The sequence below is a fragment of the Rhineura floridana genome, chromosome 22 (assembly GCF_030035675.1).
Source record: "Rhineura floridana isolate rRhiFlo1 chromosome 22, rRhiFlo1.hap2, whole genome shotgun sequence".
NCBI lineage: Eukaryota > Metazoa > Chordata > Lepidosauria > Squamata > Rhineuridae > Rhineura > Rhineura floridana.
Window position 1 is genome coordinate 16,809,610 of NC_084501.1, and position 27,473 is coordinate 16,837,082.

The window sequence follows — 27,473 nt, forward strand, 5'->3', positions numbered from 1 at the left end:
AAGGAATGGTCCAGCTGCCTTTTCACACCATCCACGATGTAAGAAGCAATCACAAAGCCACGTGGAAATCAAAGTCTCCTTTAAATTTCGATTATTAAAACAAAAGAACAGCCAATGGCACAAAAGTGCTTAGAGAAGGTAACAAGTGCTCCTAGGAATGTCAGTGCTAAACGCCAGACCCGACCCATGAGGCGAGGTGGGGCAGGATTGGACCGAGAGTTGATCCTAAGCCAGCTTTCGCCAACCTAGTGCCCTCCAGATGTTGCGGGATGGGCAGAGGGCACCAGGTTAGCGAAGGCTGTCCTAAGCTGTTCCTGTCTGTGCCCCTTCCCCCATGCAAGGCAGAGCGATCAGATAAAGTTGCCATCTTACCAGAAAAAAAAGACACCCTGGCCTGAATACTCAATTGCCTTCAAAACACCTTGATTTACAGACTTGTCAGTGAACCGTTTCTTGCAGCACAGAAATATATATATATATATATATATATATTAAAAGTTATAAATCAGAATGTGTGTTTTCGCAGGGTTTTCTTAGATCAAGCTGTGGTCAAAAGGCAGAGCTACAGAGGCCAGCTGGAAAGTTGGCAACATTCCAATCAAGATTTGGGGTGCTTCCCCTTGCATTGGTGGAGCTCTCTTGGCAAACTGAGTTGGACTTGACTCTGTCCCCACATCAAAACAGCTGGCGGGGTGTTTGGTGCCGTCTCTTTAGAAGGCTCCTTTGCAGGGGTGTTGACAGGAAGTTACCTGCATCCTCTCCAGGTACTCTTCCTGTGCCTTCATTCATGCCAGGGGGTAGCCAACTTCCATCAGCCCTAGCCAGCATGGCCCATGGTCGGGGATGATGGTCCAGGATCAGCTGCCAGATGGAGACTGGTGGCTCAGCTACCAGTGGGGCAGTGAATCTGCTCCAGGTTTTCGTCTGACCTTTCAGGGAGCTGTCCAAGGTGGGGAGCTGTCCACAGTGCTAAAGCCGGTTCCCAAAACAGGTTTGACATGGGCATGGATTGCCTTCAAGTTGATCCCAACTTATGGCGACCCCATGAATAGGGTTTTCATGGTAAGAGGTATTCAGAGGGAGTTTCCCATTGCCTTCCTCTGCATTCCCAAAATAGCACCTTGGACAGATCCCTACAAGTTCACACTAAAACCGGGTGCTCATTCACTGCCCCACTGATATCAGAGCCCCCAGTCCCCGCACAGTTCGCAGCGTGGAGCCAAGTGGGACAGCCAGCTACACTCCGAAATTTTATTTATTGATTATTGATTAAAACTTATTTATTAAATTTATATCCCACCCTCCTCCTTGAAGGAGCCCAGGGCAGCAATTATACCTTCACATACTGAAAGTGGTCCTGGACAGTCAGGTGTAATAAACACAACTAGTCACGAGGGCACTTTCGAAAGACCCAGGCAGCAAGTCACACAGGTCTTGGGAGTAGAACAACAGAATACTTTCTCCCCACTTGCAGGGCTCCTGTGCCTTTTAGATTAGACTGGCAGGAAGAAATGCAACAGGTAAGGCTTTTTCACCCTGTGCATGGAGCAGAGATGCAGGGTGGGAAGCTTCCCCTGTTGAATTTTGGCATCTGTTAAAAAGAAAATAAAAGCAGATACAGTAATGAACCCCTCTTGGGTTTCCTGGATCTGCCTGGCAGCCAGAAATCAATAGTGGGCATTGCCCCCATCACCCTCTCATCTTCACGCTAAGAGGGAAAAGGGGGGGGCACACCAGTTGAATTTGTGCCTGTCACCGTGAGAGATCCCTGGTACTAGCACTTACAGCAGATTATGGCAGAATGCCCCACAGAGGGATTAAGGGGAAATCCAACTGGTTTCTGGACATCTCCCCTTTGTCTCAGAGCTAACTGGCAGACAAAGAGCTGCATGGAGTCAGCATGGAAATTCTGCCACCAGGCAAGCCAAGATTCTGCCAGTTCTATAAGACTGTGCAAAAGAGCACCATTCCTTTGCAGAATTTATTCTGCTTTGGTTAACCAAGGGGGAAAGGGAAGGAATGGCCCACACGTTCAAGCTTATCCCCACAAGCATGAGTGCCTAGAACCTTGGCTGCTTCTGTTACTTTCTTTTTTGTAATAAAAGATGGAATATTTCCAGAAAGTTGCATTCTATACCTGATGGGCCACATTCGACACCTTTCTCTGTGCTTCTGCAAAATTAGCCGTGTACACACATTACACCTCTAGTTAAACCAGGAATGGCACAGGGGGAGTGGCCGGCTACCCAAGAAATGTGTGATGGGACAGGATTTGGGGCCAAGGCTGACAGTTGCCTCCTCAGTGGAGAATGGTGGCTCCAGTGTCGGTAGGGCAGTGAATCAGCTCCAGCTTTCAGTCTGAACTTTCAAGGAGCTGTCCAAGGTGCTGAGCACCACTGATATTGGAGCCGCCAGCCTCCACTGTGCCTCCCGTTGAGATGGAAGTGCCGTTCTTGGATGGCAGACCCCAAAGGTTTGAAATGGGTTGTTTCTTCAGTTAGGGTGGTTTTTTGGTTTGGGTTTCTCACATTATTTGGTTTTGGATAGGGCTGCAACCCGACAAAAGACATTTCAATCCATTTGTTCTATGAGCCCGGTTAGCCTAAATTGGACAAATTTGCATGGGGGTGAAAGCACGTCTTCAGAAGGAAGAAGCATACTTCTGTCTGTTGTCTTCCTGCCCACGTCTTAGCAGACTTCATTTCGGTCTGTGGTTCTTTTGCAAGAGTGCAAGGAAGCTTAGCAGTCATGGAATAAGAGGAGAGGTCCTCTTGTGGATAAGAAATTGGTTAAGAAGCAGAAAGCAGAGAGTAGGAATAAACGGACAGTTCTCCCAATGGAGGGCTGTAGAAAGTGGAGTCCCTCAAGGATCGGTATTGGGACCTGTACTTTTCAACTTGTTCATTAATGACCTAGAATTAGGAGTGAGCAGTGAAGTGGCCAAGTTTGCTGACGACACTAAATTGTTCAGGGTTGTTAAAACAAAAAGGGATTGCGAAGAGCTCCAAAAAGATCTCTCCAAACTGAGTGAATGGGCAGAAAAATGGCAAATGCAATTCAATATAAACAAGTGTAAAATTATGCATATTGGAGCAAAAAATCTGAATTTCACATATACGCTCATGGGGTCTGAACTGGCGGTGACCGACCAGGAGAGAGACCTCGGGGTTGTAGTGGACAGCACGATGAAAATGTCGACCTAGTGTGCGGCAGCTGTGAAAAAGGCAAATTCCATGCTAGCGATAATTAGGAAAGGTATTGAAAATAAAACAGTCGATATCATAATGCCATTGTTTATATCTATGGTGCGGCCGCATTTGGAATACTGTGTACAGTTCTGGTCGCCTCATCTCAAAAAGGATATTCTAGAGTTGGAAAAGGTTCAGAAGAGGGCAACCAGAATGATCAAGGGGATGGAGCGACTCCCTTACGAGGAAAGGTTGCAGCATTTGGGGCTTTTAGTTTAGAGAAAAGGCGGGTCAGAGGAGACATGATAGAAGTGTATAAAATTATGCATGGCATTGAGAAAGTGGATAGAGAAAAGTTCTCCTCCCTCTCTCATAATACTAGAACTCGTGGACATTCAAAGAAGCTGAATGTTGGAAGATTCAGGACAGACAAAAGGAAGGACTTCTTTACTCAGCGCATAGTTAAACTATGGAATTTGCTCCCACAAGATGCAGTAATGGCCGCCAGCTTGGATGGCTTTAAAAGAAGATTAGACAAATTCATGGAGGACAGGGCTATCAATGGCTACTAGCCATGATGGCTGTGCTCTGCCACCCTAGTCAGAGGCAGCATGCTTCTGAAAACCAGTTGCCGGAAGCCTCAGGAGGGGAGAGTGTTCTTGCACTCGGGTCCTGCTTGCGGGCTTCCCCCAGGCACCTGGTTGGCCACTGTGAGAACAGGATGCTGGACTAGATGGCCCACTGGCCTGATCCAGCAGGCTCTTCTTATGTTCTTATGTTCTTATCTGCAGTTTGGGGGCATTGTATTCACGGTTGTTTACACGTTATTAATTTAAGGCACATTCTCCCACCACCACCAAAGAATCCTGGGAACTGTAGTTTGCCCCTCACAGAGTTACAATGCCCAGTGCCCTTAACAAACTACAATTCCCAGGATTCTATTTTTTTTTGAGGGGGGGAAATATACTTTAAATATGTGGTTAATGTATGGTACACAGATCAAATAATTCCTATTCAGGGTTATATCCACTGAAATCAATAGAAACGACGTTAACTAAAGTCCATTGATTTCAACGGGTCTGCTCTGAGCAGGAGTTAGCCAATTACAACATTTTATAAGCACTTATATTAATTTTGTGGGTTTTATAAAAAAAGTCACTTTCCTGATTCAATCGGGAACACCTTCCTACATGACCAATGGTGCTTTAAGCTGATTAATTGCCTAATGAAACATTGCAGCCCTAAGGTTTGGGATTTAAAGCCTAAGAATAAGCTGGCCAAAGATATTTTCGTGGCCCATGGCAAAAGACAAGACAGTGACCTCTGTTTTATATTTGCACTATACATTTAAAGCAGTGTCATGTCACTTTAAACAGTTATGGCTTCCCCCAAAGAATCCTGTGAAGTGTAGTTTGCTACGGGTGCTGAGACTTGTTCGGAGACACACACACACCCCCATTCCCCTCACAGAGTTACAGTTCCCAGAGTGGTTTACAACCAAATCCTTCATCCGAGGGAACCCTGTGAGGGGAATAGGGGTCTCGTAACAACTCTCAGCACCTTGAACAGATGACAATTCCCAGGATTCTTTGGGGGAAGCAATGAATGACTGTTTAAAGTGGTATAAAACTGCTTTAAGTGTACAGTGCAGATAGGGCCTTACTTCCACAACAGCAACAGGACAGTGTCCTCTCCCCCTGAGGGCAACAAGCAAGTTTGAGCTAGTTTGGGGGGGGGTGAAGGGAAGGTCAAACTGCACACCAGGCTCTGTCCTCTCAAGTCCTTGCTGTAGCTCCCAGCATTTGTCGGCTGAGGCATCTGCCTCCCTCTGCCTGACGTTAGAGCTGGCTCTAACCAGAAAAGATCTAACCCAGACGATTAAGATGAGGGCTTTCCGACAGCAGGAGGGAGATTCTGCATCTCTTCTCAGCTCCTCAGGCGAGCCGCAACCAGATTGCTGACCGTCAGGAATGACACCGCCAACGATAATCGTCATAAAAAAAAAAAATCAGTCCTTTGTAGTGGGTTGATTGCCAGAGGAGGAGACCTTCTCTCTGAATGCAAGTCATTCATTCCACCACTGGTCTTGGAACAGAGCAAATCGTGGCACCCCTCGAAGGGTGGTGGTGTGTGTGTGTGTGTGTCAGTGACTAATTCCACGGTCCCTTTGGTAACTCCTGGAAACTTACCACCCTTAACCCCACGCTTTCTTGGGGATGGGATCAGAGTCGTTTTTGCAGTGCTGATGATGATCCCCACACACGCACACACACACAAACCCCCGAGAGTGCTGGCTCGTAAGAAACTGTCCGCCGTCCTCAGCCTGTCCGATTCAGTTGATGGAGGTCGGGTCAGCCAAGGGCATGGTGTGGAGGACCTCGTCCAAGAGCTGCAGAGCCCGGTGCAAATGCACCTCAATCCAGCAGGGCGTGTGCTTGATGCTCTGGCGGGGGTAATCCGGCCCCCAGCCCTTGACGAAGCTCAGTCGCAAAATGCAGAGCCGGCGGAGGTCGTCGACGCCGATGCCAGCTGCTGCCGAGAGGCCTGGGGCAAAGACATGACAGGGCAATGCTCGGCTGCTGGACCTTACCCTAACAAACCCCCGAGTTAATTTTAACCTGGATTTTGTTTTGTTTTTTAAATGTCACCACCCCACCCCAGAACATGCGTCAAATCTTTTTCATGCTGAGGGATGCATTCCCTTCTAGGCAAGGTTCGGGGGGGGGCACATGCCAGCGGTGGGTAGGGCCAGAGGCAAAAGTGGGCAGAGTAACAAATGTCAACGCTTGTACGGTAGGCTAGTTTCTACACACGCTCCTCTCTATCCTTCATCCAGAGAAAGGAGCGGCGTGATCAGAGCTCAGGGACACCTTCGAGCCAGGCAAGAACGCTCAAGGCCCATGGGGTGGGGTGTAGCCTGGGGAGGGGGTGTGACCTGGGAGAGTCCCAAGGGCCAGAGAGAGAGAATCGGAGGGCCGCGTTTGGCCCCCGCAGCCTAAGGCTTCCCACCTCTGATGGAAAGGGAATTGTAAAGTTGAAAGTGCTTCTGAATCTGGAAGGTTGCCCGAGGCAGAGTCCAGAAGACAGTCTGCAGCTGGGCACCAGATAAACTGCCCACATGTTCTCATAGGTGGCCCAGTGCTGGCTATAGCAATTTCGCCTTGGACTTGGACCTGGGAGACTAGGGTTCAAATCCCCAACTCAGCCATGCAGCTCGCTGGATGACCTCGGGCCAGTCCCTGTCTCTCAGCCTAACCTACCTCACAAGGTGGTTGTGAGGACAAAATGGGGAGGGGAGAACCATGTTTGGATCCCACCTGGAGGTCCTTGGAGGAAAGGTGGGATAGAAAAGTAAGAAATAAGGAATAGTCGGGCCTCAGCTGGGAAATGTCAACTCCCGCACGGCACTTACCGACAGCCGGAGCGATGCCGCCCACTGAGCCGGGCCCAGGGATGTTCCCCGACACAGCTGCTGCCTGCGCCGCTGCGGCTGCCTGCGCCGTAGCCGCTTGCTGGTGCATCTGTCGGTGGCATTGGCGCAGGTCAAACACCTGGGCGGCGAGACGGAAAGGCGTCAGCAGGAGCAGGGATTCTTGGGTTAGCGACGTTGGCCTCCCAACAGCCAACAGAGCCTCGCCAGCCAGCATGGAAAACGCTCAAGGAGGATGGGAGTTGTAATCCAGTAACGTAGGGAGAGCCACAGGGCCCCCACGTCCCCATCAGTTCCTGACCACTGGCCATGCTGGCGGCTGAGAGCTGTAGTCCAACAACATCTAACTTATGTGCTGAGAACAACGAGAGGGCCTTCTCAGCGGTGGCCCCCAAATGATGGAAAGATCTCCCTGACGAGATGTGCCTGGTGCCAACACTGTTATCTTTTTGGCGCCAGGTCAAGACTTTCCTCTTCTCCCAGGCATTTTAGCATGTGTTTTTAAATTGTTTAAAAATTTTAAATTGTGTTTTAAATTGTTTTTAAAAGATGTGTTTTAAATTGGTATATTTGTTTTAATGTTCTTAGTTACTGTAAACCGCCCAGAGAGCTTCGGCTATGGGGCGGTATTTAAATACAATAAATAAAAAAATAAATAAATAAATAGAATAAGGCCCCGTCCAAATAGGCCCTGATCAGTCCTTCAGTTAATTTGCACCCATCCCTTGTTCACCCTCTTCCGTTTACATACCCCCAGATTGATTTCCTTACAGTTCACCCCATTTATTAACCACCCCCACATACAGAAACAAGAAATCTCCAGTTAATTTGCTCCCTCAAACTGGTATCCTGCCATTAACCAAGGTTGGTCCCCCAATTCAATTTCCCCTGAATTCATAACCTACCCAGATACACTGAGTGGGTCACTCAGGAAAAACAAAACAAGCCTCATAGGAAGCTGCCTTATGAGTCAGATCAACAGTCCATATAAGTCCAGTATTGTCTACACTGACTGGCAGCAACTCTCCAGGGTTTCAGACTGGGGACATTCCTAGCCCTACGTGGAGATGCCAGGGATTGAAATTGGGACCTTCTGTGTGCAAAGCAGATGCTCTACCACTGAATTATGGCCCTTCCCCTAAAAATAAAGTAAGATCCTAGTCCTCATGGTTCTGAAGAAAGGGCTGAATTAAAAAGGAAGCTGCCTTGTATGATCAGACCATTAGTTCATCTAGCTCAGTAGTGTCTACACTGGCAGGCAGAGGCTCTCTAGGGTTTTCCCAAGCAGGGGACATTCCTACTCTTATCTGGAAATGGTGCTCTCTGCCACAGAGCAATGACCTTTCCCCAAGAGCCCATCCCTCGCAGGGTCCTTTGCTCCCGACCCCCCCCCCAAAAGCCACGCCACTCTCACCTTGATGTAAGCCCCGGGGTAGATCTTGTGCACGGCGTCCCCCGGAGCACGTCCAGCCTCCCGGTCCAAATAGTAGCTCTGCACAAAGACGGCGTGGTCACTCAGACACCGCATCCAGACGTCGCCTTCACCACGGCACTGCAGCTGCACCCCTTTGCCAATGTGCAGTCTGCAAAACAGAAGGCCTTGTCTTATCACAAAAGGCCAAGACCTGCCTTATGAGAAGGGTTTGCCGCTGGAACAGGATCTCGCACTGCAAGGCGGGCCACATCCACACCACATTTGCAGCATTGTTAAGAAGATCAGAAGAGCCTGCTAGATCAGGACAGTGGCCCATTGAGTCCTGCATCCTTTTCTCACAGTGGCCAACCAGATGCCCGTTTGGGGAAGCCCGCAAGCAGCGCCTGAGCGCAAGAGCACCTCTCCCCTCCTGCGGCTTCCAGCAGATGATATTCAGAGCATACTGCCTCCGACCATGGACAGCCATCACGGCTAGTAGCCACTGATAGCCTCCTCCATATATTTGTCTAATCCTCTTTTAAGGCCATCCAAGCTGATGGTCATCACCGCCTCATGTGAGAGCAAATTCCGTAGTTTAACTATGTGTTGTGTGAAGAAGGACTTTCTTTGGTCTGTCTTCCAACATTCAGCGTCGTTGGATGTCCACGAGTTTGAGTTTTATGAGAGAGGGAGAAAAAACTTTCTGCTATCCACTTCGTTACTCTTATACACTTCTGGCATGTCACCTCTTACTTGCCTTTTCTCTAAACTAAAACGCCCCAAAGGCTGCAGCCTTTCCTCACAGGGGAGTCGCTCCGTGCCCTTGATCATTCGGGTTGCCCGCTTTATACCACTTTTAACAATCATGGCTTCCCCCAAAGAATCCTGGGAACTGTAGATTGCTAAGAGCGCTGAGTGTTGTTCGGAGACCCCTATTCCCCCTTCACAGAGCCACAATTCCCAGAATGGTTTACTGATCAATCCCTCTACCCAGGCAGCTCCTCACCTGGCACGCTCACTGGCATCGGTACGGTGGACGTTAGACAGCTGCCCCAGGCAGAAGCGGTCACCGCCGGAAGGGTCCACGTAGCCATCCACAGTCACCACGGAGCAGCTGGCGGGCACCTTAAAGATCTCACCCACTTGCACGTCCATCTCGAAGTAGGCGATCGAGCACCAGAACTCGGGGCCTGCGGAGAGCTGAATGTTAATAAAAATCGAGGCCATTGAGGAAACGGAAGGGAAAAGAGGGCAAGTGGGGGAGGCGACAGACATCACTTACCAGGGTGACTGGAGACCGGCTGTTGATAAGGAGGTGAGCTGTGGTGTGCAGGCCCTGTGTGCCAAAGAAAAAACAGGCAAGGGTCTTTGGGGAGCAGTGGTGGAAGTGGATGCCCGGTCGTCTAAGAGCCTTGCTGAAATGTTCCCTTCAGACGCAAGAACTCTCCCCCTTTCCAGAGATGGAGTCACAACCCAGGAGTCCTGGCCTACAGAGACCCTCTAGATCAAAGACGGAGAACCTGTGGCCCTCCAGCGATCATTGGTCTCCAACTACCATAAGCACCCAGCCAGCATGGCCAATGGTCAGGGATTATGGGTGTTGTAGTTTGACAATGTTCTTAGAGTCCAACTCCCAGCAGCCCCAGGAAGCCAGCAGAGCCAATGGTTGAGGATGAAGAGAATATTGTCTCTCCGTATAGATACTCCTAGTACTACTCTCTATACCTGGGGAATTCAGATGAATTTTATATTTTTAACAGCAGATTCCAACCCTGAGTCGGCAGTGGCTCTCGAAGGTTTTTGGCAGAGTCTGTAGTGGTTAAAGTGTCGGACTATGACCTGGGAGACCGAATCCCCACACAGCCATGAAGCTCACAGAGTGACCTTGGGCCAGTCACTGCCTCTCTGCCTCAGAGGGAGGGAATGGGCAACCCCCTCTGAATACCGCTTACCATGGAAACCTTATTCATAGGGTCGCCATAAGTCGGGATCGACTTGAAGGCAGTCCATCTCCATTTTGAACCTTCCAACATTCAGCTTCGTTGGATTTCCCCCCAGTTCCAGGGTGTTACGAGAGAGGACACATCCACACCACACATTTCAAGCAAATTTAAAGCATGTGGCTCCCCCGCAAGAACCCTGGGAACTATAGTTCACCTCTCACAGAGCTACAATTCCCAGCACCCTTAACAAACTACAGTTCCCAGGATTCTTTGGGGGAAGTCATGTGCTTTAACTGTATGGCGTGGATGTGGCCTCTGCCCGCTTTCTCTGCGCCATACGTAATTTTATACACTTCTGTCATGTCACCTCTGACTCACCTCTTCTCTAAACTGAAAAGCCCCAAATGTCGTACCCTTCCCTCGTGGGGGAGTTGCTCCAAGGTCCCTGATAATTTGGAGTGCCCTTTCCTGAACCTTTTCCAGCTCTACAACACCCCCAGAAAAAATCCAGCAGATATCCATGCCCATCCCCACTTTTTGGAGGGAGGGGAGTCACTTTGCTTGCCAGGACGTACAGTAATGGTTTGAGTGGTGGAGAGGAGGCTGGGAGTAACTCCGTCCATTCTGCTGCTGCTGGGGCATGGAGAGCGATGGTGAGGCGGGCTGCTGGCCCCTCCCACCAGAGCTGTAGCTTGGGGTGCTGCTGTTCCCCGTCCAGCTGGTGGCTGAGTCTTCCAAAGAGCCGGGAGAAGGAAGAGGCGAAAGAGGAATGAATGAGGGTGTAGCGTTTGAACCGGCCCACCCCGCGCCCTCCTGACAACGCCCCAATGCTTACTCTGATAAGGCAGTTTGGGGGTGCTGCCATTTTGCTGGGAGCTTAGGGGAGCTGGGGCTGGGGGATGTGAGGGGCTGGAGATTTGAAGAAGACCCTCACCGTGTAGGAGGGGAAGCAGGGGCCCCCCAGGAGGGCCTAGGAGAGAGAGAGAGACAGACAGACAGAGATCAGTTTTATCAGCAAATCACCACTGCAGATTCATTGCATTTCCCCATCACTGCATTTCCCCAACACAGATGCATTGACCTGATGCAGCAGGCCCTTCTTATGTTCTTGCTGCATTTTTACACTGCAGATGCACTGCATTTCTTCACTGCATTGTGTTTCCCCCTTCACAAATCCACTGAATTTCTCCATCACAAATCCATCGCATTTCCCATTCACATTGCATTTCGCCAGCGCAGATCCATTGCATTTCCCCACTGCATTGTGCCTCCCCATCACAGATCCACTGCATTTCCATATCACATTGCATTTCCCCATCATCACATTGCATTTCCACATCACAGATCCATTGCATTTCCCCATCACAGATCCACTGCATTTCCATATCACATTGCATTTCCACATCACAGATCCATGTTGTGAGCCAAACTGAGAGGGGGAGTTGAATGAGAACTTGGACTGGGAACCTGGGGAGGGTTCACAGGGCGCCATCACCCCTGTCTTTGACAGCTCAGCCCCCTCCGTTCCTGGCCCCCTGTGGAAGTGCAACCTGAACTGTCAGATGCTGCTCCACTGGACACGTCCCCGCTGCTCACGCCTGGGACTCAGCCTTGCCCATCAGATGTTTCCCAGCCGAGCACCCCACAGCTTCCACACCTGAACTGATAGTTAGAAGCAGGAAGTTCAACAGATGGGGCTGAGCTTATGTTTGTGCGCGCAATCCAAGTCTACTTAAGTTGACTTGGGGGAGGGGCCCAGTTGCTGAGTCAACATTTTAGAGCTGCAAAAACATGCTTAGTCAGCTCAGGGCAAAAGTTCCTAGAAAGTGTAGTTAGGTTAATAAGGCACACTGCTTGTGATGTATCTATGTTGCTATATGCCTTCAAGTCGATTACGACTTATGGCGATCCTATGAACCAGCGACCTCCAATAGCATCTGATAAACCACCCTGTTCAGATCTTGTAAGTTCAGGTCTGTGGCTTCCTTGATGGAATCAATCCATCTCTGGTTTGGTCTTCCTCTTTTTCTACTCCCTTCTGTTTTCCCCAGCATTGTTGCCTTTTCTAGTGGTAGATATATCTGTAACTTTAATAAAAAGAGAAAAAACACAGCTGAGTCTGAGTCTGGATCCCTCGACTTTGGGTAGGACAATCCATTGCACTTCCCCGTCAGATTGCATTTTCCATCGCACTTCCCCATCAAAGAGCCACTCCACTTAGGAGAGAGCGAGAGCTGTTCCTTAACCTTCTCTCTATGTCTCCATTTCTATCTCACCTCCAAACCTCTTCCCCTTACCTGGAGGAGATAAAGGCAATGCAGGATAGATGCTAGCAGCTGGGTGGCGAGGTTCAGGAAGCTGAAGGGGCGATAAGGGCGGATAGGGCTCCACGTGAGAGTGGCTCGCCTTGATCCCAGGGCCTGGGCGATCAACGGGGGGAGCAGGAGGGACCTCCATCTGGATACAGTCAGGAACAAATTCCTCCTTCACGAGCCGGGCGGGAGATGCTGGAGGGAGGCAAGGAGAGCATGCGGGTCAAGCACAATGAAGATGAGAAAAGCCCCCTCCCCTTGATCGGACCACGGACACTTCTAAATTCAGCATCGTGTCTTCCCAGCGATGGCCAACCAGACGCCTTTGGAAGCCCACAAGCAGGACGTGAGAGCAACACTTCTCTCCCACTGTGGTTCCCCAGCAACAGGCATCCACAGGCAGACTGCCTCTGACACTGGAGGCTCCGTTTGGTCATCGTGATGACTAGCCGTGGAGCTTAGAAGTGTTTAGAGGTGCCCCGCTGAGTCACATCAAAAGGGCCATCTAGGCCAGCTTCCTGTGCCAACAGCTGCCAGTCAGGACCTTCCAGAAAGCCTACAGGCAGGGCACAAAGGAAATAGCCCTCCTGGGATGTTTGTCCCCAGCCCCAGGTATCCAGCAGTATCCAGCCACTAATCCTAAAGGCTCCATCTTTAGTGATGATAGTGAACAGCCCCCAGTAAGACTATTTTGCCATAAACATAGTTCTCCCAGGCACCCGGCTCTTAATTTTGGAGGGTTTTTGGAGGGCATTTGATGTTGCAGCTTCTTTTAGGGGGTGGGCTATTCCGCACCGCCTTTTATATTTATATTTATGTACTGTGTTTTAAAAAAACTTTTGTTTTATTTTTCTTATATTGGTCTTAATCTTTTTACTGACTGTAAGTCGCTTTGGGTTCCCTTTTGTGAAGAAAAGCGACAAATCAACGTAATAAATGAAATACAGAAAGACTTTCTTATTCGAGCAGGTGTTTTAAGGTAGCATTCGAGTTTCCGTTTGGTTTTATGACGGATTTTCATTGTTTTATTTTCCGGCATGGTTCATTTTTACGTACACTGCTTAGAAACGACTGTTTATTTATGACGTCTTTTATACACTGCTTAATCATTCGCATTTCTATCGACTTCTTTTATCAGGATGGCCTTCAAATCTAATCCAGCACTGTGGCCAACTAGATTGCCCCTAGGAAGACCCCAAGCAGGTCGCAAAGGTGACGGCCTACCCCTGCTACCCCCTTTGATCTGGCATTTCACAGGTATACTGCCTCTGAGAGTGCAGGTTCTATTATACCAGGGGTGAGGAAACCTGTGTCCCTCCAGATGATGCTGGACTACCACTCCCTCCAGTCCCAGCCAAAATGACCAATTCTCAGGACTGATGGAAAACGGAATCCAACAACATCTGGAGGGCGACATGTCCTCCAACCGTGTAGTATGCTACAAACAGAGAACAGGACCGTATCTCACCTGTATTCTGGATATTCAGTCCTGTAGAAACAGAAGGTGAAAAAAGAGGGTGGATATGTTAGATATCCTATGAGCTTCACTTTGCATTCTCTACTTTTCCCTTGCCGTTGTACTTTTTCCCCCACCAAGGAGGAGAGTTTTAAAAAGGGCTACGACGTGAGCTTTAACTCAAAGCTAATGTTAGGGCTTTTGAGGTTCAACCTCACTCCTTCTCCCAGCTAACCCTTTCTGCCAAATGACTAGGGTTGCCATCTTCTATGCCCCTCCCAAAAAATTCTGGTGCCTCTAACTAGACACCGCTAACCACGTGCAGAGTTGGCTTGGGGGGCCCTTTCATCACCCCAAAGGCAGAGTAGGAATTTTCTAAAATAAATCTGGAGGGTCCTATGGGTGCCACGGCCCTGGCCTACAGCCTCACAGTTGACCACCTTCACACTGTTCGTTTATTCCACTGTTTTTCTGGGAAGCGTAGTTTGTTAAGGATGATGAGACTAGTTAGGAGACCCCTATTCCTCTCACAGAGTTACAGTTCCCAGAGCGGCTTAACAATCAGTCCCTCTTCCCAAGGAATTCTGGGAATTGCAGGTCTGTAAGGGGAATGGGTCTCCTCACAACTCTCAGCACCCTTCACAAAATACACTTCCCAAGATTCTTTGGGGGAAGCCATGACTGTTTGAAGTAGAATAATAGTGGAATAAATATATAGTGTGAATGTGGTATGCATATCTACCTACCTATCCATCGCTTGAATCCAATGTACTGCTAAGTACCAAGTCCTGTAAGCGCAAGGATTTATGCTTCCTCAATGGATCTCCCCCTCTCTTTTCCCCTGTGTACCCCCTAAATCTGTTCTGGGGATTCCCCCAACCCCCAAAAACAAATATGGAGAGGGTGTGGGAGGAGGGGGGTAATGTTACGTTGTGCAGGCGTAAATCCATGCGTTAACAGAACGTTGGCACTGGGTACCGCTATATATGTGGGCCTGAGGGCCTCATTCTCTTCTGAAAAAGCTTTCTAGGGGCCTTATGCCACTGGTGGGCGGGGCCAGAGGCAAAAGTGGGCAGAGCAATGGATGTAAATTTTCCCTTCTGTCTATAGTACGCTAGTGTCTATACACACTCACACACACCCCTCTCTATTCTCCATTCAGACAAAGCAAGAGGCATGATTCCAGTTCAAGGACACATGCCACCCAGGCAAAAATGCTCAAAGGTGGAAGGCCTGGGGAGAGTTCCGAGGGCCAGATTCAGAGACCTGGAGGGCCACGTTCGGCCCCCAGGAGCCTGAGGTTCCTCATCCTGCTCTTAGAGACACCGCCGGCACATTCCTAACTAGACCCACGAAGCCCTCTGGGGATCCTAGGCGTCCGTAGGCCTCAGACAGCGCATCCCCGCGCAATCCGCTCACCGATGCCCGGCGAGACCACCCGCTCGTAGTGATAGGGGTTGACGCAGACACTGTCGTACTTGAGGTCGAAGGCGAACTGGCAGAACTTGACGTGCTTGAGTTCGTTCTTATGCAAGTCGGGCCAGCGCCAGAGGCGGGCGTAGATCACGTGGGGGAAGCCTTTGCGCCCTGCCACCTGATGGAGGTAAGCAGAGGACAAGGTTAGCACAGGAGCGGAGGTTGCAAGGGGCAGGTGGCCTCGCAGAGAGGGTCTCAGCTGTGTGGCCAAGGGGTACGGCTCACCCGCAGCTAGGAATTTAGATAGATAGATAGATAGATAGATAGATAGATAGATAGATAGATAGATAGATAGATAGATAGATAGATAGATAGATAGATAGATAGATAGATAGATAGATAGATAGATCTAAAAAATGGACTGCCTTCAAGTCGATCCCGACTTATGGCGACCCTGCGAATAGGGTGTTCATGGTAAGCGGTATTCAGAGGGGGTTTCCCATTGCCTCCCTCTGAGGCTAGTCCTCCCCAGCTACCAAGGGCCTGCTCAGCTTGCCACAGCTGCACAAGCCAGCCCCTTCCTTGTCCGCAACTGCTAGCTGGGGGGCAACTGGGCTCCTTGGGACTACACAGCTTGCCCACGGCTGCACAGGTGGCAGGGCATGTAACCCCTGATCCACTCACTGTGGGGTGATCTTTAGCTGGCCCTTGACACCCAGGAGACACGAGCTGGGATTTGAACTCACAGACTCTGCTCCCAGCCAGGCTCTCCTCCCCACTGTGCTATACCAGTTTTTTTATATATATATATACGTGTGTGTGTGAACGTAATTGTGATTAACCAAACAGAGGTTTTTATTGTATTAACAAAACGTTTCAGCTTCCGCCTTCATCAGCTGCCAACATCCAAATGCTGTTACCAAGGTGGCAGTTATAGAGCTTTGAGGATGGAATGCTCAGAGGGGCTTCATTTGCAGGAGCTAAGTAGTGGTGATATTGTCCTCCAGGTTCAGGCCATGTGGTGCCAATGTGTCCAGAGAGTATATTCGTTGAGCACATTTATATCCTGCTTTTCTTCTGTGATGGAACTCAATGGGACGCAGATCAGAATTGGGGAATCTATGGCCCTGTAGATAAGGGGTGGGGAACCTTTTGCTTTCTTTTCCTCTTCCCTCTTTGTCCCTTTTTCGTTGCATGTCATGCTTTTCAGATTGCAAGTCTGTGGGCAGGGACTGTCTTGTATTGACTGATTGTATCTAAGTCCGTCTGGGAGCCTTTGGCTGAAGAGTGGGGTGTCAACACAATACAAGACATAAATAAATGTCACTGGGCCCTAAAGAGATGGGAGACAAGCCCCCTAATTCAGCTGGTGCAAATATGGGGAGAAGTGGACCCTCATTCCCAATCCTCTATGCCACCACCACCTCTCCGCACACACACTATTCATGTTGCGGGACATCGCAGAAGAGGTCAGGGGGACTCTCTCCGAAATATACACATTCCTGCTTCCAATCTGTGCAACTTTCAACACAGGACACACCAAGGCACCAGTCTGCAAAAAGAAGAGGCACCCCCCCCCCATCCTTCAAGACTCAGGCTGAGTTGCTTGGACCTTAGCAAGCATCCCTCTCCCAAATCCTGCATTCCTTTCACCCAAGTTCTGCCTAGGTGCATGCAATGGGAGAAGGAATCAAACCTCTCTTCCTGCTCAATGCATGGGGGGGGGGAAGAGAGGTCTCCTCGCTTGCCTTGCCTAGTTAGGAGGGTGTGTGTTTATGGACAGGCCGTTGCACTCATTTCTCCCCCTAAGGCTTTTGGCTGCCACTGAATCCAGACATAACAACAGCCCCCCCCCCCATCCTCCCTGCTCGGTTTCAAGAACCAGACAGTGACTCATCCTCTGGGCAGACGGGGGGGGGGTGTTGCTGGCTAACAGAGGAAAGAAATGAGAGTTTAGTGGGCTGGGGGTGGGTTAAAAGGGAACAGGTTAATGACCCCCAAAAGCCCCCTTTATCTGCAGATGTTGAGGAAGGGGTTAAAAAAAGGCAGAGGACACACACACACTTCCAGCCACAAATAATTTCTCCACCCCGCTCCGAAATGTCAAGGCCTTTGAGAAGGACTCATCTTCTTCCTTTGCTACGGACAGCACAGAAAGTGATACACCAATCGACTTCCGTGTCCCACTGCACACACCCCGACAGCTGCACCCATGCAACAGTGGAGGGGGAGAGAGGGGAGAAGGGGGCATCACTGACATGCAGCCCAGAAGCCCCCAGAGAAGTCAGCAAATGATTAGGATCCGCTATATCCCAGAATTGCAATCAACAGGCTCGTTTGTATTTTAATTCCGTGTGTTCCTAGTTTTTTAAAAATTGGTTTTATATTTGTAAAAGGCTTAGAAGCCGCTTTGACAACTAAGAGGTTTATACAAAATAAAACAAACAATAAATAAATAGTTTTATACTTGTAAAAGGCTTAGAAGCCACTTTGGCAATTAAGTGGTTTATACACTTTTTAAAATAAACACAATATAACATACTAATCATAATCATTCTTTTTAATAAACCACAATTGCCAAAGTGGCTTCTAAGCCATTTACAAGTATAAAACATTGATTATTATCATCATCATCATCATCATCATCATCATCATCATCATCATCATCCAATGTCTGATTTCAAGAGGTGAAATCAAAGACTGAAAGTGGGCTAAGAGGAGATTACAACAGCCCTGGACTTAAATCTCCTGCATTATGAGTCAAGAAGTGGGGAGATAAAAGAGACGCACACACACATTTTTACTAGACCAGCCTTTGCCAACTTGGTGCCCTCCAGATGTTTCGGACTACAACTCCCATCCACCCATCCGTAACTGAGATTTGTCACTCAAAACTTCTGGGGGGCACCAGGTTGGTAAATGCTATATTAGACCAATTATTGTTGAAGACAGACATGGGGAACCTGTGTACCTCCAGATGTTGCTGAACTGCAACGCCCCACAATCTCTGGAGGACACCACAGGCTTCCCCATCCCTGGTTTAAGAGGCACAAGCTTCTAGGTCGCACAGGACCAGATGTTCTCGTTTTTCCAACAAGAACAAAGCCCCAGTAACAGGGACGTTTACTCTGGAGGAAGGAAATCCAGAGCTCCATCTAGATCCTGAAGGGCTGTCACATAGAGGAGGGTACAGATTTGTTCTCTGCTGCCCCAGAGGGTAGGACTAGGTCTAATGGTTTTAAGTTGCAGGAGCGTAGATTCAGATTGGACATTAGAAGGAACTTCTTGACAGTAAGGGCAGTTCGGCAATGGAACCGACTGCCTAGGGAGGTGGTGGGATCCCCTTCGCTGGATGTCTTCAAGCAGAGGCTGGACAGCTATCTGCGGGAGATGCTCTAGCTGTGGATTTCCTGCTGTGAGCAGGGGGTTGGACTCGATGGCCTACAAGGCCCCTCCCAACTCTATGATTCTATCCTGGAACAGCCTTTCCCAGCCAGTGTGCCTCCAGATGTTGTTGGACCACAACTCCCATCAGCCTCAGCCAGCATTGCCAATGGTCAGGAAAGATGGGAGTTGTGGTCCAACAACATCTGGAGGCACACTGGTTGGGAAAGGCTGTCCTAGAAGCTGAAAAAACAGGGATGCTCGCTTCACACATGCGTTTTTCAACACTGTGTAAAGCAGAAGGAGCATAGCCCAGTGAGAGAGCACCTGCCTTGCATGCAGAAGGTTCCACAGGCAGCCCAGTGACACAATTATTTGTCCTTCAGAAGAGCGGTGGGGAGCCTCACACCTGAGGACCCAATGCGGCCCTCCAGGCCTCTCTATGTGGCCCTCGGAACTCTTTATTTATATGATATTGACATCCGTCTGTTCCTCCCAGAAGGAGCCCGCTCTTCCTAGGCCACGTCCCTCACTGGCCCTGCGCACTCAGTGTTTTGGCCTGGCTGGGATGTGTCCTCAAACTCTAATTGTGCCTCTTCCTTGCAAGGATGGAGAATAGAGAGCGGGGTATGTGTGAGAGGGTGCATGCCCTGTGCTCCTACTGGGAGGAAGGGCAGCATGTAAATCTAATAAAGAATAGAAAATACAACGAAGAAAACTAACCCTACCACACAGAGGTGATATTTGCATGCATTGCTCCGCCCCCTTTCCCCCCTGCCCCTGGCCCCCTGGAAGCTTACCCAGAAGGGAATGTGGCCCTCAGGCAGAAAAAAGCCCCTGCACCCTGCTTTAGGAGTCTTGTTGATCCTGAGCTATGAACCACTAGCTTCATGGTGTGAGGCAGCCAAGGAGAGGCGGAAACTGGTCTAGCTGGGGATTGGGGGGGTCTCCTCTCCCTCGCTCTAAGAGAGAAACGTGGCCTAGGAGAGGCCCCTGCATCAGTTGTCCCATTTCCCTCCTGCCCCGTTTGGTTACCTGCAAACGGCCATCAAGGGTGCGCTGGATGGTGACACACTTGCTGGGGTGGGCACCGTTGGTGGTGATGGCCGTGATGAGCGAGTCCAGCTCGTCCTTCTTCTCCTTCAGCTTCTTGACCAAGCTCTCGATGGCCCGCTTGGCAAAGGACTCGTTCTCCCCGCCCTGCCGATGGCACATCAGGCTGTGGACGATGCTCAAGCAAGCATCGTTGCTGCTGGGCTGGTTCAGGGACATGGCGACAGGGCGGCGATTCCCTGGGGACGGCGGGGCGGGGGTGAAGGGACAAGCCAGGCGTACAGTGATCAGCTCCCCACTGCCATCACCACCACCAGAAAAAGAGGAGACCTGCCACACGCTAGATACATAATTCCAGCGGAGGATCATCAACTAGGGCAAACGGGGCACCGCCCCACCAAACTCAGCTTACCTTCAGCCGGTCCCCACCTCTACCTGTGATTAGCTACAGCTCCTCCTGCTGTGGGCCGCCCTGCCTTCCGCCCCACCAGTCCCCGTGGGCATCAGCCACCACTGCATAATTTGTGACGTCTCCCCGCCCCCCCCCCAAGCAAGGAAACTGAGATTCTTTGGAATGTAACTGGCAAAACCACCAGTGAGGCCCACTGAACAAAGATCCTGAGCCAGGAGCGACACTACATGGCGCGTAAGACAAGATCTCTGGAACGAGGGGTGGGTGGGAAAAGAGGTTAAGTGAGGCAGAAAGGGCACTTGGCTCTTCTCTGTAAGCAAGGGAGGGAGGGAGGGGAGGCATGGCGCCTAGGAGTTACAGCACATGGGTCAGAGGCAGCATGCTTCTGAAAACCAGTTGCCGGAAGCCTCAGGAGGGGAGAGTGTTCTTGCACTCGGGTCCTGCTTGCGGGCTTCCCCCAGGCACCTGGTTGGCCACTGTGAGAACAGGATGCTGGACTAGATGGGCCACTGGCCTGATCCAGCAGGCTCTTCTTAGGTTCTTCTGTTCTTATCTATTCTCCAGTCTTTAACCAATTTCAAGGTATTTATCTTTCATCTGTACTGATCTGTTGCTGTTGGTCTTTAATTACTGGTTTGTTACAATCGGTTTTAGGGTTTTATTAGTGTTTTAAGCTGCTTTGGGTGGCATTTGCAAGTTTATATATAATATTATATAAATAAGGAAAGCGACATATATAATAATAAATCAATTTGAGCTCCTTGAGGGGAAGAGAGAGTTTTGTATTCATGTTCAAGGAGGGCAGTTTTTAAAAACGTAAATAATTTTTACGTTTGGCATGTTCAGTCTGGTGAAGAGAAGGCTGAGGGGCGACATGATGGCACTCTTTAAGTACCTGAAGGGCTGTCACATAGAGGAGGGTACAGACTTGTTCTCTGCTGCCCCAGAGGGTAGGACTCGGTCTAATGGTTTTAAGTTGCAGGAGCGTAGATTCAGATTGGACATTAGAAGGAACTGCTTGACAGTAAGGGCAGTTCGGCCATGGAACCGACTGCCTAGGGAGGTGGTGGGATCCCCTTCGCTGGATGTCTTCAAGCAGAGGCTGGACAGCTATCTGCGGGAGATGCTCTAGCTGTGGATTTCCTGCTGTGAGCAGGGGGTTGGACTCGATGGCCTACAAGGCCCCTCCCAACTCTATGATTCTATGATTCTAAAAAACATAAATAATTCTCGGGAAGGGGCACAAAGACTCCTCTTCCTAGGAGATCAGAAGCAGAGTCTAGTGGTTAGAGGTTGGCAGTGCCGGCACTCTTTGGTCAGCTGTTGATGGTGGTGATATCGGGGGGGGGGGGGAGGCTGAGAGAGAGAGAGAGTCATCCAGTTTTGTGGTGCGTGCGTGGGCAGGACTCCTGGGTTCCACTCCTCCAAGGCCAGAAAAGGAAGAGTGTTTAGCAGTTTAGAGGATGGTGGCAAAGAAGGAGGGAGAGAAGGGAGGGCAGAGGGGAGGAGATGGGGGCCCGGACGCCTGGGTTCTCTCTCCAGGACCAGCCTGGGTAACCGAAGGTCAGGAAATGAAGACTTGGCGGTTCCTAGCCCAAAACACAAAGCCCTCCACAACCAGCGCAATCCAGAGGCTTCGGCGGGGAATCTTTTTAGAGAGCGTCTGGGGCACAGGAAGCTGCCTCAGACGCAGTCGGACCCCTCGGCCCATCTAGCTCAGTGCTGTCGACACGGCAGTGGCTCTCTAGGGCTTCAGGCAGGGTAGTCTTTCCCTAGTCTTACCTGGAGGGGCCACCAGGGGATCTTCCGCGTGCAACACAGACACTCTACCGCTGAACTACGGCCCTTCCCCAAGAAGAGGGGGGGAGGAAGAGGGAGGGGTGGGGAGCAGGCAGGGATCTGAAGCTTGAAACTCTGGACACACAGGCACAAAACTCTTGCACGACATCGCGGGGGGGGGTGGAGGGAGGGCAGGCGATTGGGAGGGGGGAGAGAGAAAAACAGTGATGCCCTCCCGAACATCATCCCCCCCCCAAACTCACCTGCTATCGGCCTTCCCGCTTAGGGGTGCGCAGAGGGTCTCCTTGGGGCGCTTGCATGCTCTCCGGAACGCGGCGGGGCGCACAAATCCTCCTTAAGGTGGTGGGACGCACATCCGTGGCTGCTTCAGAGGAGCCAGGCGCTCTCCCTCCCTCCGTCCCCCCCTCCCCACAACCTCCTTGTGCAATCGGAGCAAAAGGAGGAGGAGGAAGAGGAGCCACAGACTAAACACAGCCAAGCCAGACAATCGCCTGCCTGCTAGTTATGCTGTCAGCCGCATCGCCTGTGGGGGGGGGGGGGGAGAGAGAGAGAGAGGGTGAGCTAGGGGGGAAATAAAAATTCGCTGTGCTGGGTCAGACTCAGAGCACAGCAAACTGCACAGGAGGGAGGGAAAGGGCTGTGGCTCAGCAGCTGAACATCTGCCCTGCACCCAGAAGGTCCCAGCTTCAATCCCCAGGTAGGGCTGGAAGAGACTCCCTGCCCGGACCCCTGGAGAGCTGCTGCCAGCCAGTGTAGACAATGCTGAGCTAGATGGGTCTGACTCAGGTTCCTACCTTTCTAAAGGGTTTTCCCTCTCTTGCCCCTGCCTTGCCCCCTCTCAGCCACTCTCTAATCCAGGGCTGGGGAACCTTTTCTTTAGCCGGAGGGCCACATCCCCTTCTGGGCAATCTTCCAGGGGCCACAGGCCAGTGGTGGGCTGGGCCAGAGGCAAAAGCGGGCAGAGCAACCGGTGTCAGGTTTTACCTTTGTACAGTGGGCTACTTTCTACACACACCCCTCTCGCTGTTCTCCATCCAGGCAAGCAAGAGGCATGCCTAGAGTTCAAGGACGTGTCCCAGCCAAGCAAATTTATTATTATTATTATTATTATAAAATCACTAAAAGAGAATGCAAAGTGGAGCCAGTGAGGGGCATGGCTTGGGGAAGAGTCCTGAGGGCCAGACAGCGAGGCCTCGAGGGCCACATATTTGAGGTTCCCCATTCCTGCTCTACCTGCTAGGTTCTGCTTCCTTTCCAGACCAGAGGGAGCAATAGCTAGGATCTTTTGTCCCTCGAGCCCTGATTGCTTTAAGAACAGAACAAAACTGTTCTTCCAGAACTTGAGGAGGACTCACTAGCTCCTAGTTCCCTCTCTCCCCTGTAGCATCAGTTATTTATTATCTCTCCTCTGAGGGTTGTATTCAGTGTTAGTCATACTCAAAGTAGACCCGCTGAAATTAATTGATATCGTATAACTAACTTAGGTCTATTCATTTCAGTGGGTCCACTCTAAGTACCATCCAGAGAATCCATGACATATTATTGCTGTTGTTGTTGTTTATTACCATTACTATTATTAATATTTTTTTCTCCTGAAGGATCCCAGGACATCTTGCACTCTCATTCCTGTCCCCCACCCCCGGTAACTGCTTAGGTATCACACACATCCCTTCCAAAGTGGAACATTCCTCCCCACCACTGCTAGGGGGAAGCCACACCGCTCAGATATCTGCCTGTCTTGTGTTAAAGGCATAACATATATGCCAACTAAGGAAAGGGCATGCTATTTCACAGGCATAGCTCTCCATATTACTGTATTCCAGGACAAGGGGTGTTTGGAATTGGGGGACAACACCTGTTGAGTTTCAGCCTGCCAGGTCAAAGTCAGGCAGCAGAAGCCTTAACCGAGTCACAGACTCCATATCAAGTGTTCCCAATCGGTGTCCCTGGAACATAACGGCAGCGTCAGTCTGAATAAATACATTAAAGTCTTATATTAGCCAAAAACACAGATACAAAAAAAACGAGCTGTGAAGGAGTCTGCCCTCTGCATCTCAGGGTGATTCACCATTCAGACTTTGCCTCCTTTACTTATTAAACAGTTATTACATTTTTCTCTCACCCATCCTCCAAAGAACTCAGGATTCTCCCGTCCCCCCCTTTTAAAAAAAAATCTTCACAACAACCCTGCAAGGTATTCCATGCTGAGAGACAATGCCTGGCACCCTCCAGATTTTGGGGAGGGGTCCAACCCCACCAGCCGCAGCCAGAATTGCCAATGGACAGGGATGAGCAGAGTTGCAGCCCACAATGTCACCATGTCGGCTAGCCCACGGCCAACCTCCTTGCATCCGGATGCGAAGGTCACAGGCGGCGGTAATTTTAATTCAGAAAAAAAAGCATCCTCCATCTTTCAAGCAATCAGAAGCTGCGAGTTGAGCCATGCCGAAATTCTTGGTTTGCAAAAATCTGCAAGCCCTATGGTGCAGGGATGCAAATACGACACAGGGGCAGGAGTGAGCATGAAAATCCCATCTCCCGCCTTATGCTTCAGCTGCATATTGCTCTGCTTCAAGTCTAGCCCGGCCCATCTGTGAGTCACAGGCCCTGGCTGGCAGAGAGTACTGGGAAAATCCTTGACAGTTCAGCAGACACAACAACGGGGAGGGGGGCAGTGGGCGGTGGGCAGAAAACAAATATCTTGCAGTCCTAGGACATCTCAAGCTGGCAGGCAAAACTCTTCCCTTTTCCCACATGGTGTTGCCTCCGTGCAACCCTTTCCCCCACCCTATAAACCCCTGCTCCCTACCAATAAAAAGGTCCCCAAAGCCAACCAGTTTGCAGGAAATCAAGGGACAGGGGAAGAGGGGGGAATCTATTGGCAGGTTGAGGCGAGGAATAGGTTGCGGAGGAATCCCGAATCCAGATTTAGGGCTGCCTTCAGATTCTGTAAGGAGAAAGGTGGTAGTTCAGTGGCTAGAGCACCTGCTTTGCAGGCAGAAGATCCCTGGTTCAGTCTCCAGGAAAGCCCCCTGCCTGAAACCCTGGAGAGGTGCTGCCGGTCCATGTAGACAATACTGCTGTAGAAGGACCAGTGGTCTGACTCAGTAAAAAGCTGCTTCCGGTTTTCCTATTTAGGTCACCCCGCATCCAAAACCATGAGGACTGGAACCTTACTTTATGTCTAGCCATAATTCAGTCCCTTATCCAAAACCATGAGGACTGGAATCTTAACTTTGCTTTGAGAAGGGATTAATTAATGGATTTATATCCCGCCCTTCCTCCCAGCAAGAGCCCAGGGCGGCAACGTAAAAGGGATGTAACTCAACAGTAGAGCAACTGCTTCCCATGCAAAGGTCTCAAATTCTATCCCCAGCACGTCCAGGTAGAGTTGGAGGGGGAAATACTCTCTGCTTGAAATCGGAGAGCTGCTGCCAGCCAGGGTAGACGGTGTTGATCCAGATGGACAGCACCCTGCGTTCCTAATTCGGTGAGAAAGCGCCTCTCTTTTCCAATGCTGAGGAGGTAAGGCCCAAAATTTAAAAGAGAGAGAGAGCTGCTGCATCTCAGACTCAAGGTCCATTTAAGTCCGGCGTCCTGCATTCAGACCACAGCGGCCAATCAGATGGCCTCAAGGAAGCCCCATAAGCAGGGTGTGAAGGCCACAGCACCCTCCTGCCCCTTGATTCTCCCAGCCACTCACAAGACCACAAGAAGAGCCTGGCTGCTGGTTCAGCCCAGTGGCCTATCTAGCCCTGCATCCTGTTCTCACAGTAGCCAATCAGATTCCTCCGGGAAGCCCACAGGCAGGGCAGGAACACAACAGCCCTCCCTCAATGTTTCTCATAAGAACATCACAACAGCCCTGCAGGATCAAAGGCCTCTCAGCCAGGCATCTTGTTCTCCCAGTAGCAGAGGTAGACTGCTTTTGAATGTGGGGGTCCATTGCAGCCATTGCAGCAAATAACCTACTATCAAAGGGCAGGAGGAAAGGGATTCCTTTGCATCTGAGGGGGCTCTGGGGCACATCTTATTTATGGGGATTAGCACAGCTTGGTGGTAGAGAGGTTGTGAACGAGGATGAGACGAATTCTCGGAGAAGGCTATTCCTGGCTACTAGCCGCCTTGGCTATGTTCTCCCTCCGCTGTCGGAGGCAATATGTTCCTGAAGACCAGTTGCTGGAAACCGCAGGAGGGGAGAGTTCTGCTGTTGCGCACAGGTCCTGCTTGTGGGCTTCCCATTGGGGGCATCTGGTTGGCCACTGGGAGAACAGGAGGCTGGACTTGATGGGCCACTGGCCTGATCCACCAGCCGGGCTCTCCTGATTCTCTTGTATGTACCTGGGCTCTGATGGTGGTCTATGGGGGCAGGAAAGGCCTGCCCATTGGCAACATGTTGATAGAAAGATGGGCAGTTTATTCCTGGACCTGGGGAGGTTGTGCACGCATGTGCACACATTAAGTAATGGAAGTGCAAAGAAATGCCAGCTTGGCAAGACTTTGGTGATGCATGCAATGCACAATGAGGGAAGGGCCACAGCTCAGGGGCTGAGCACATGCCTTGCATGCAGAAGGCCCCAATCCAGGTTGGGCTGGGACAGCCTTCCTAGCTGAAACCCAGAGAACCACTGCCGGTCAGTGTCACCAATACCAAGCAAGAGGGAGCGACGTATCTGTGTGAGGTGAAGCAGCTTCCTTCCTTTCCATCAGTATAAGCCCAGGATCCCTTCGTGTCAGTCACAACCACGCCCTTCCCTTTTTTTGCTGCTGGGCTGAGAATGAGATCCTTGGTTAATGCCTCCCCCCCAACAACAGACATTCCCAGGAGCCAATAAACGTGAAAAGAGCAAGTGTTAGCTACTGAGAAGAGTCCTCTCAGTGGCTGACTCACCTCCTTTTGCTCTGATTGGCTCCAATCAGCAGGAAAGGGCAAGGAAGCATGTTGGAAAACTTTTCTCAGTGGCTAACACACTCCCCTTTCATGCTGATTGTCTCGTAGGACCCTGGAGACATTGAGACCCTGCTACCGCAAAAGACCCCCTGAGGCCCTGCCTGACTACAGCCCTGGTTCCTGTAATAAGACAATAGGCACCAGATCTCTAAGGTTGGGAGGGGGGGGCTCCTGATTGGACACCAGTGGGGGTGGGGATGGGAGCTTTTGGGGATGACGGGGGTACTCACCCCACAGGCGCTGCTTGGTCCCTCTTGGTCAGCAACCCACCCTCCCTTTAAAAGAATCCTTTCAAAAAATGAGATACTCCGCTTTGCAACTTGTTTTCAACAATAACAAAAGGAGCAGCCTTTTGAAACGTGAGAGAGCACACAAGACCGGCAGCCAATGGAAAGCGCCGGCACGGGTGGCAGCTGATTCCAGCCAATCGGCGTCCCAGGCCCATCAACGCTAGGGAGGGGGGGAAGCGGGGCGTGGCCAGGCTGTTGTATCGAAGAGAGCCACGTTCGGCGGACTCCAAAGGGAGGGAGCTTTTGTTTTGGGGCTGTACCACTTTCTCCTGCAAGGGGGGGGGATCCGTCTTTGAAAGCTCTGCCGCTAATGGGGAAAAAAAATCTGTGCGCACAGAAAACCAGTATGTCAAGCCTAAAGGGCTAAGCTGAATCTACTTTCCCTCGACGTGTAATGTCGTTAAACGTCGATTAAAATTATCTT

At 50.5% G+C, this 27,473-nt stretch overlaps 1 protein-coding gene across 5 annotated transcripts; it reads right to left on the minus strand.

The window, feature by feature from the left end:
• Positions 1-3,612: 3,612 nt before the first annotated feature.
• LOC133374913 (mothers against decapentaplegic homolog 4-like) lies at positions 3,613-27,080 on the minus strand. 5 transcript variants are annotated; one of them, XM_061606232.1, is made up of 14 exons: positions 26,990-27,079; positions 23,664-23,754; positions 22,051-22,331; positions 19,579-19,835; positions 15,163-15,337; positions 13,756-13,776; positions 12,273-12,482; positions 10,910-10,945; positions 10,551-10,706; positions 9,315-9,368; positions 9,039-9,222; positions 8,033-8,201; positions 6,601-6,739; positions 3,613-5,732 (listed from the first exon to the last, which is right to left on the minus strand). In XM_061606232.1, the coding sequence occupies exons 4-14, from the start codon at positions 19,813-19,815 to the stop codon at positions 5,521-5,523; spliced, it is 1,593 nt and encodes a 530-aa protein (XP_061462216.1). In that variant the 5' UTR covers positions 19,816-19,835; positions 22,051-22,331; positions 23,664-23,754; positions 26,990-27,079; the 3' UTR covers positions 3,613-5,520. The 5 variants fall into 5 exon arrangements, with proteins under 5 accessions (XP_061462216.1, XP_061462212.1, XP_061462214.1 ...); XM_061606228.1 differs by having other exon boundaries at positions 10,811-10,945; XM_061606230.1 differs by lacking the exon at positions 26,990-27,079 and adding an exon at positions 24,618-24,642 and having other exon boundaries at positions 10,811-10,945.
• Between the last annotated feature and the right edge of the window lie 393 nt (positions 27,081-27,473).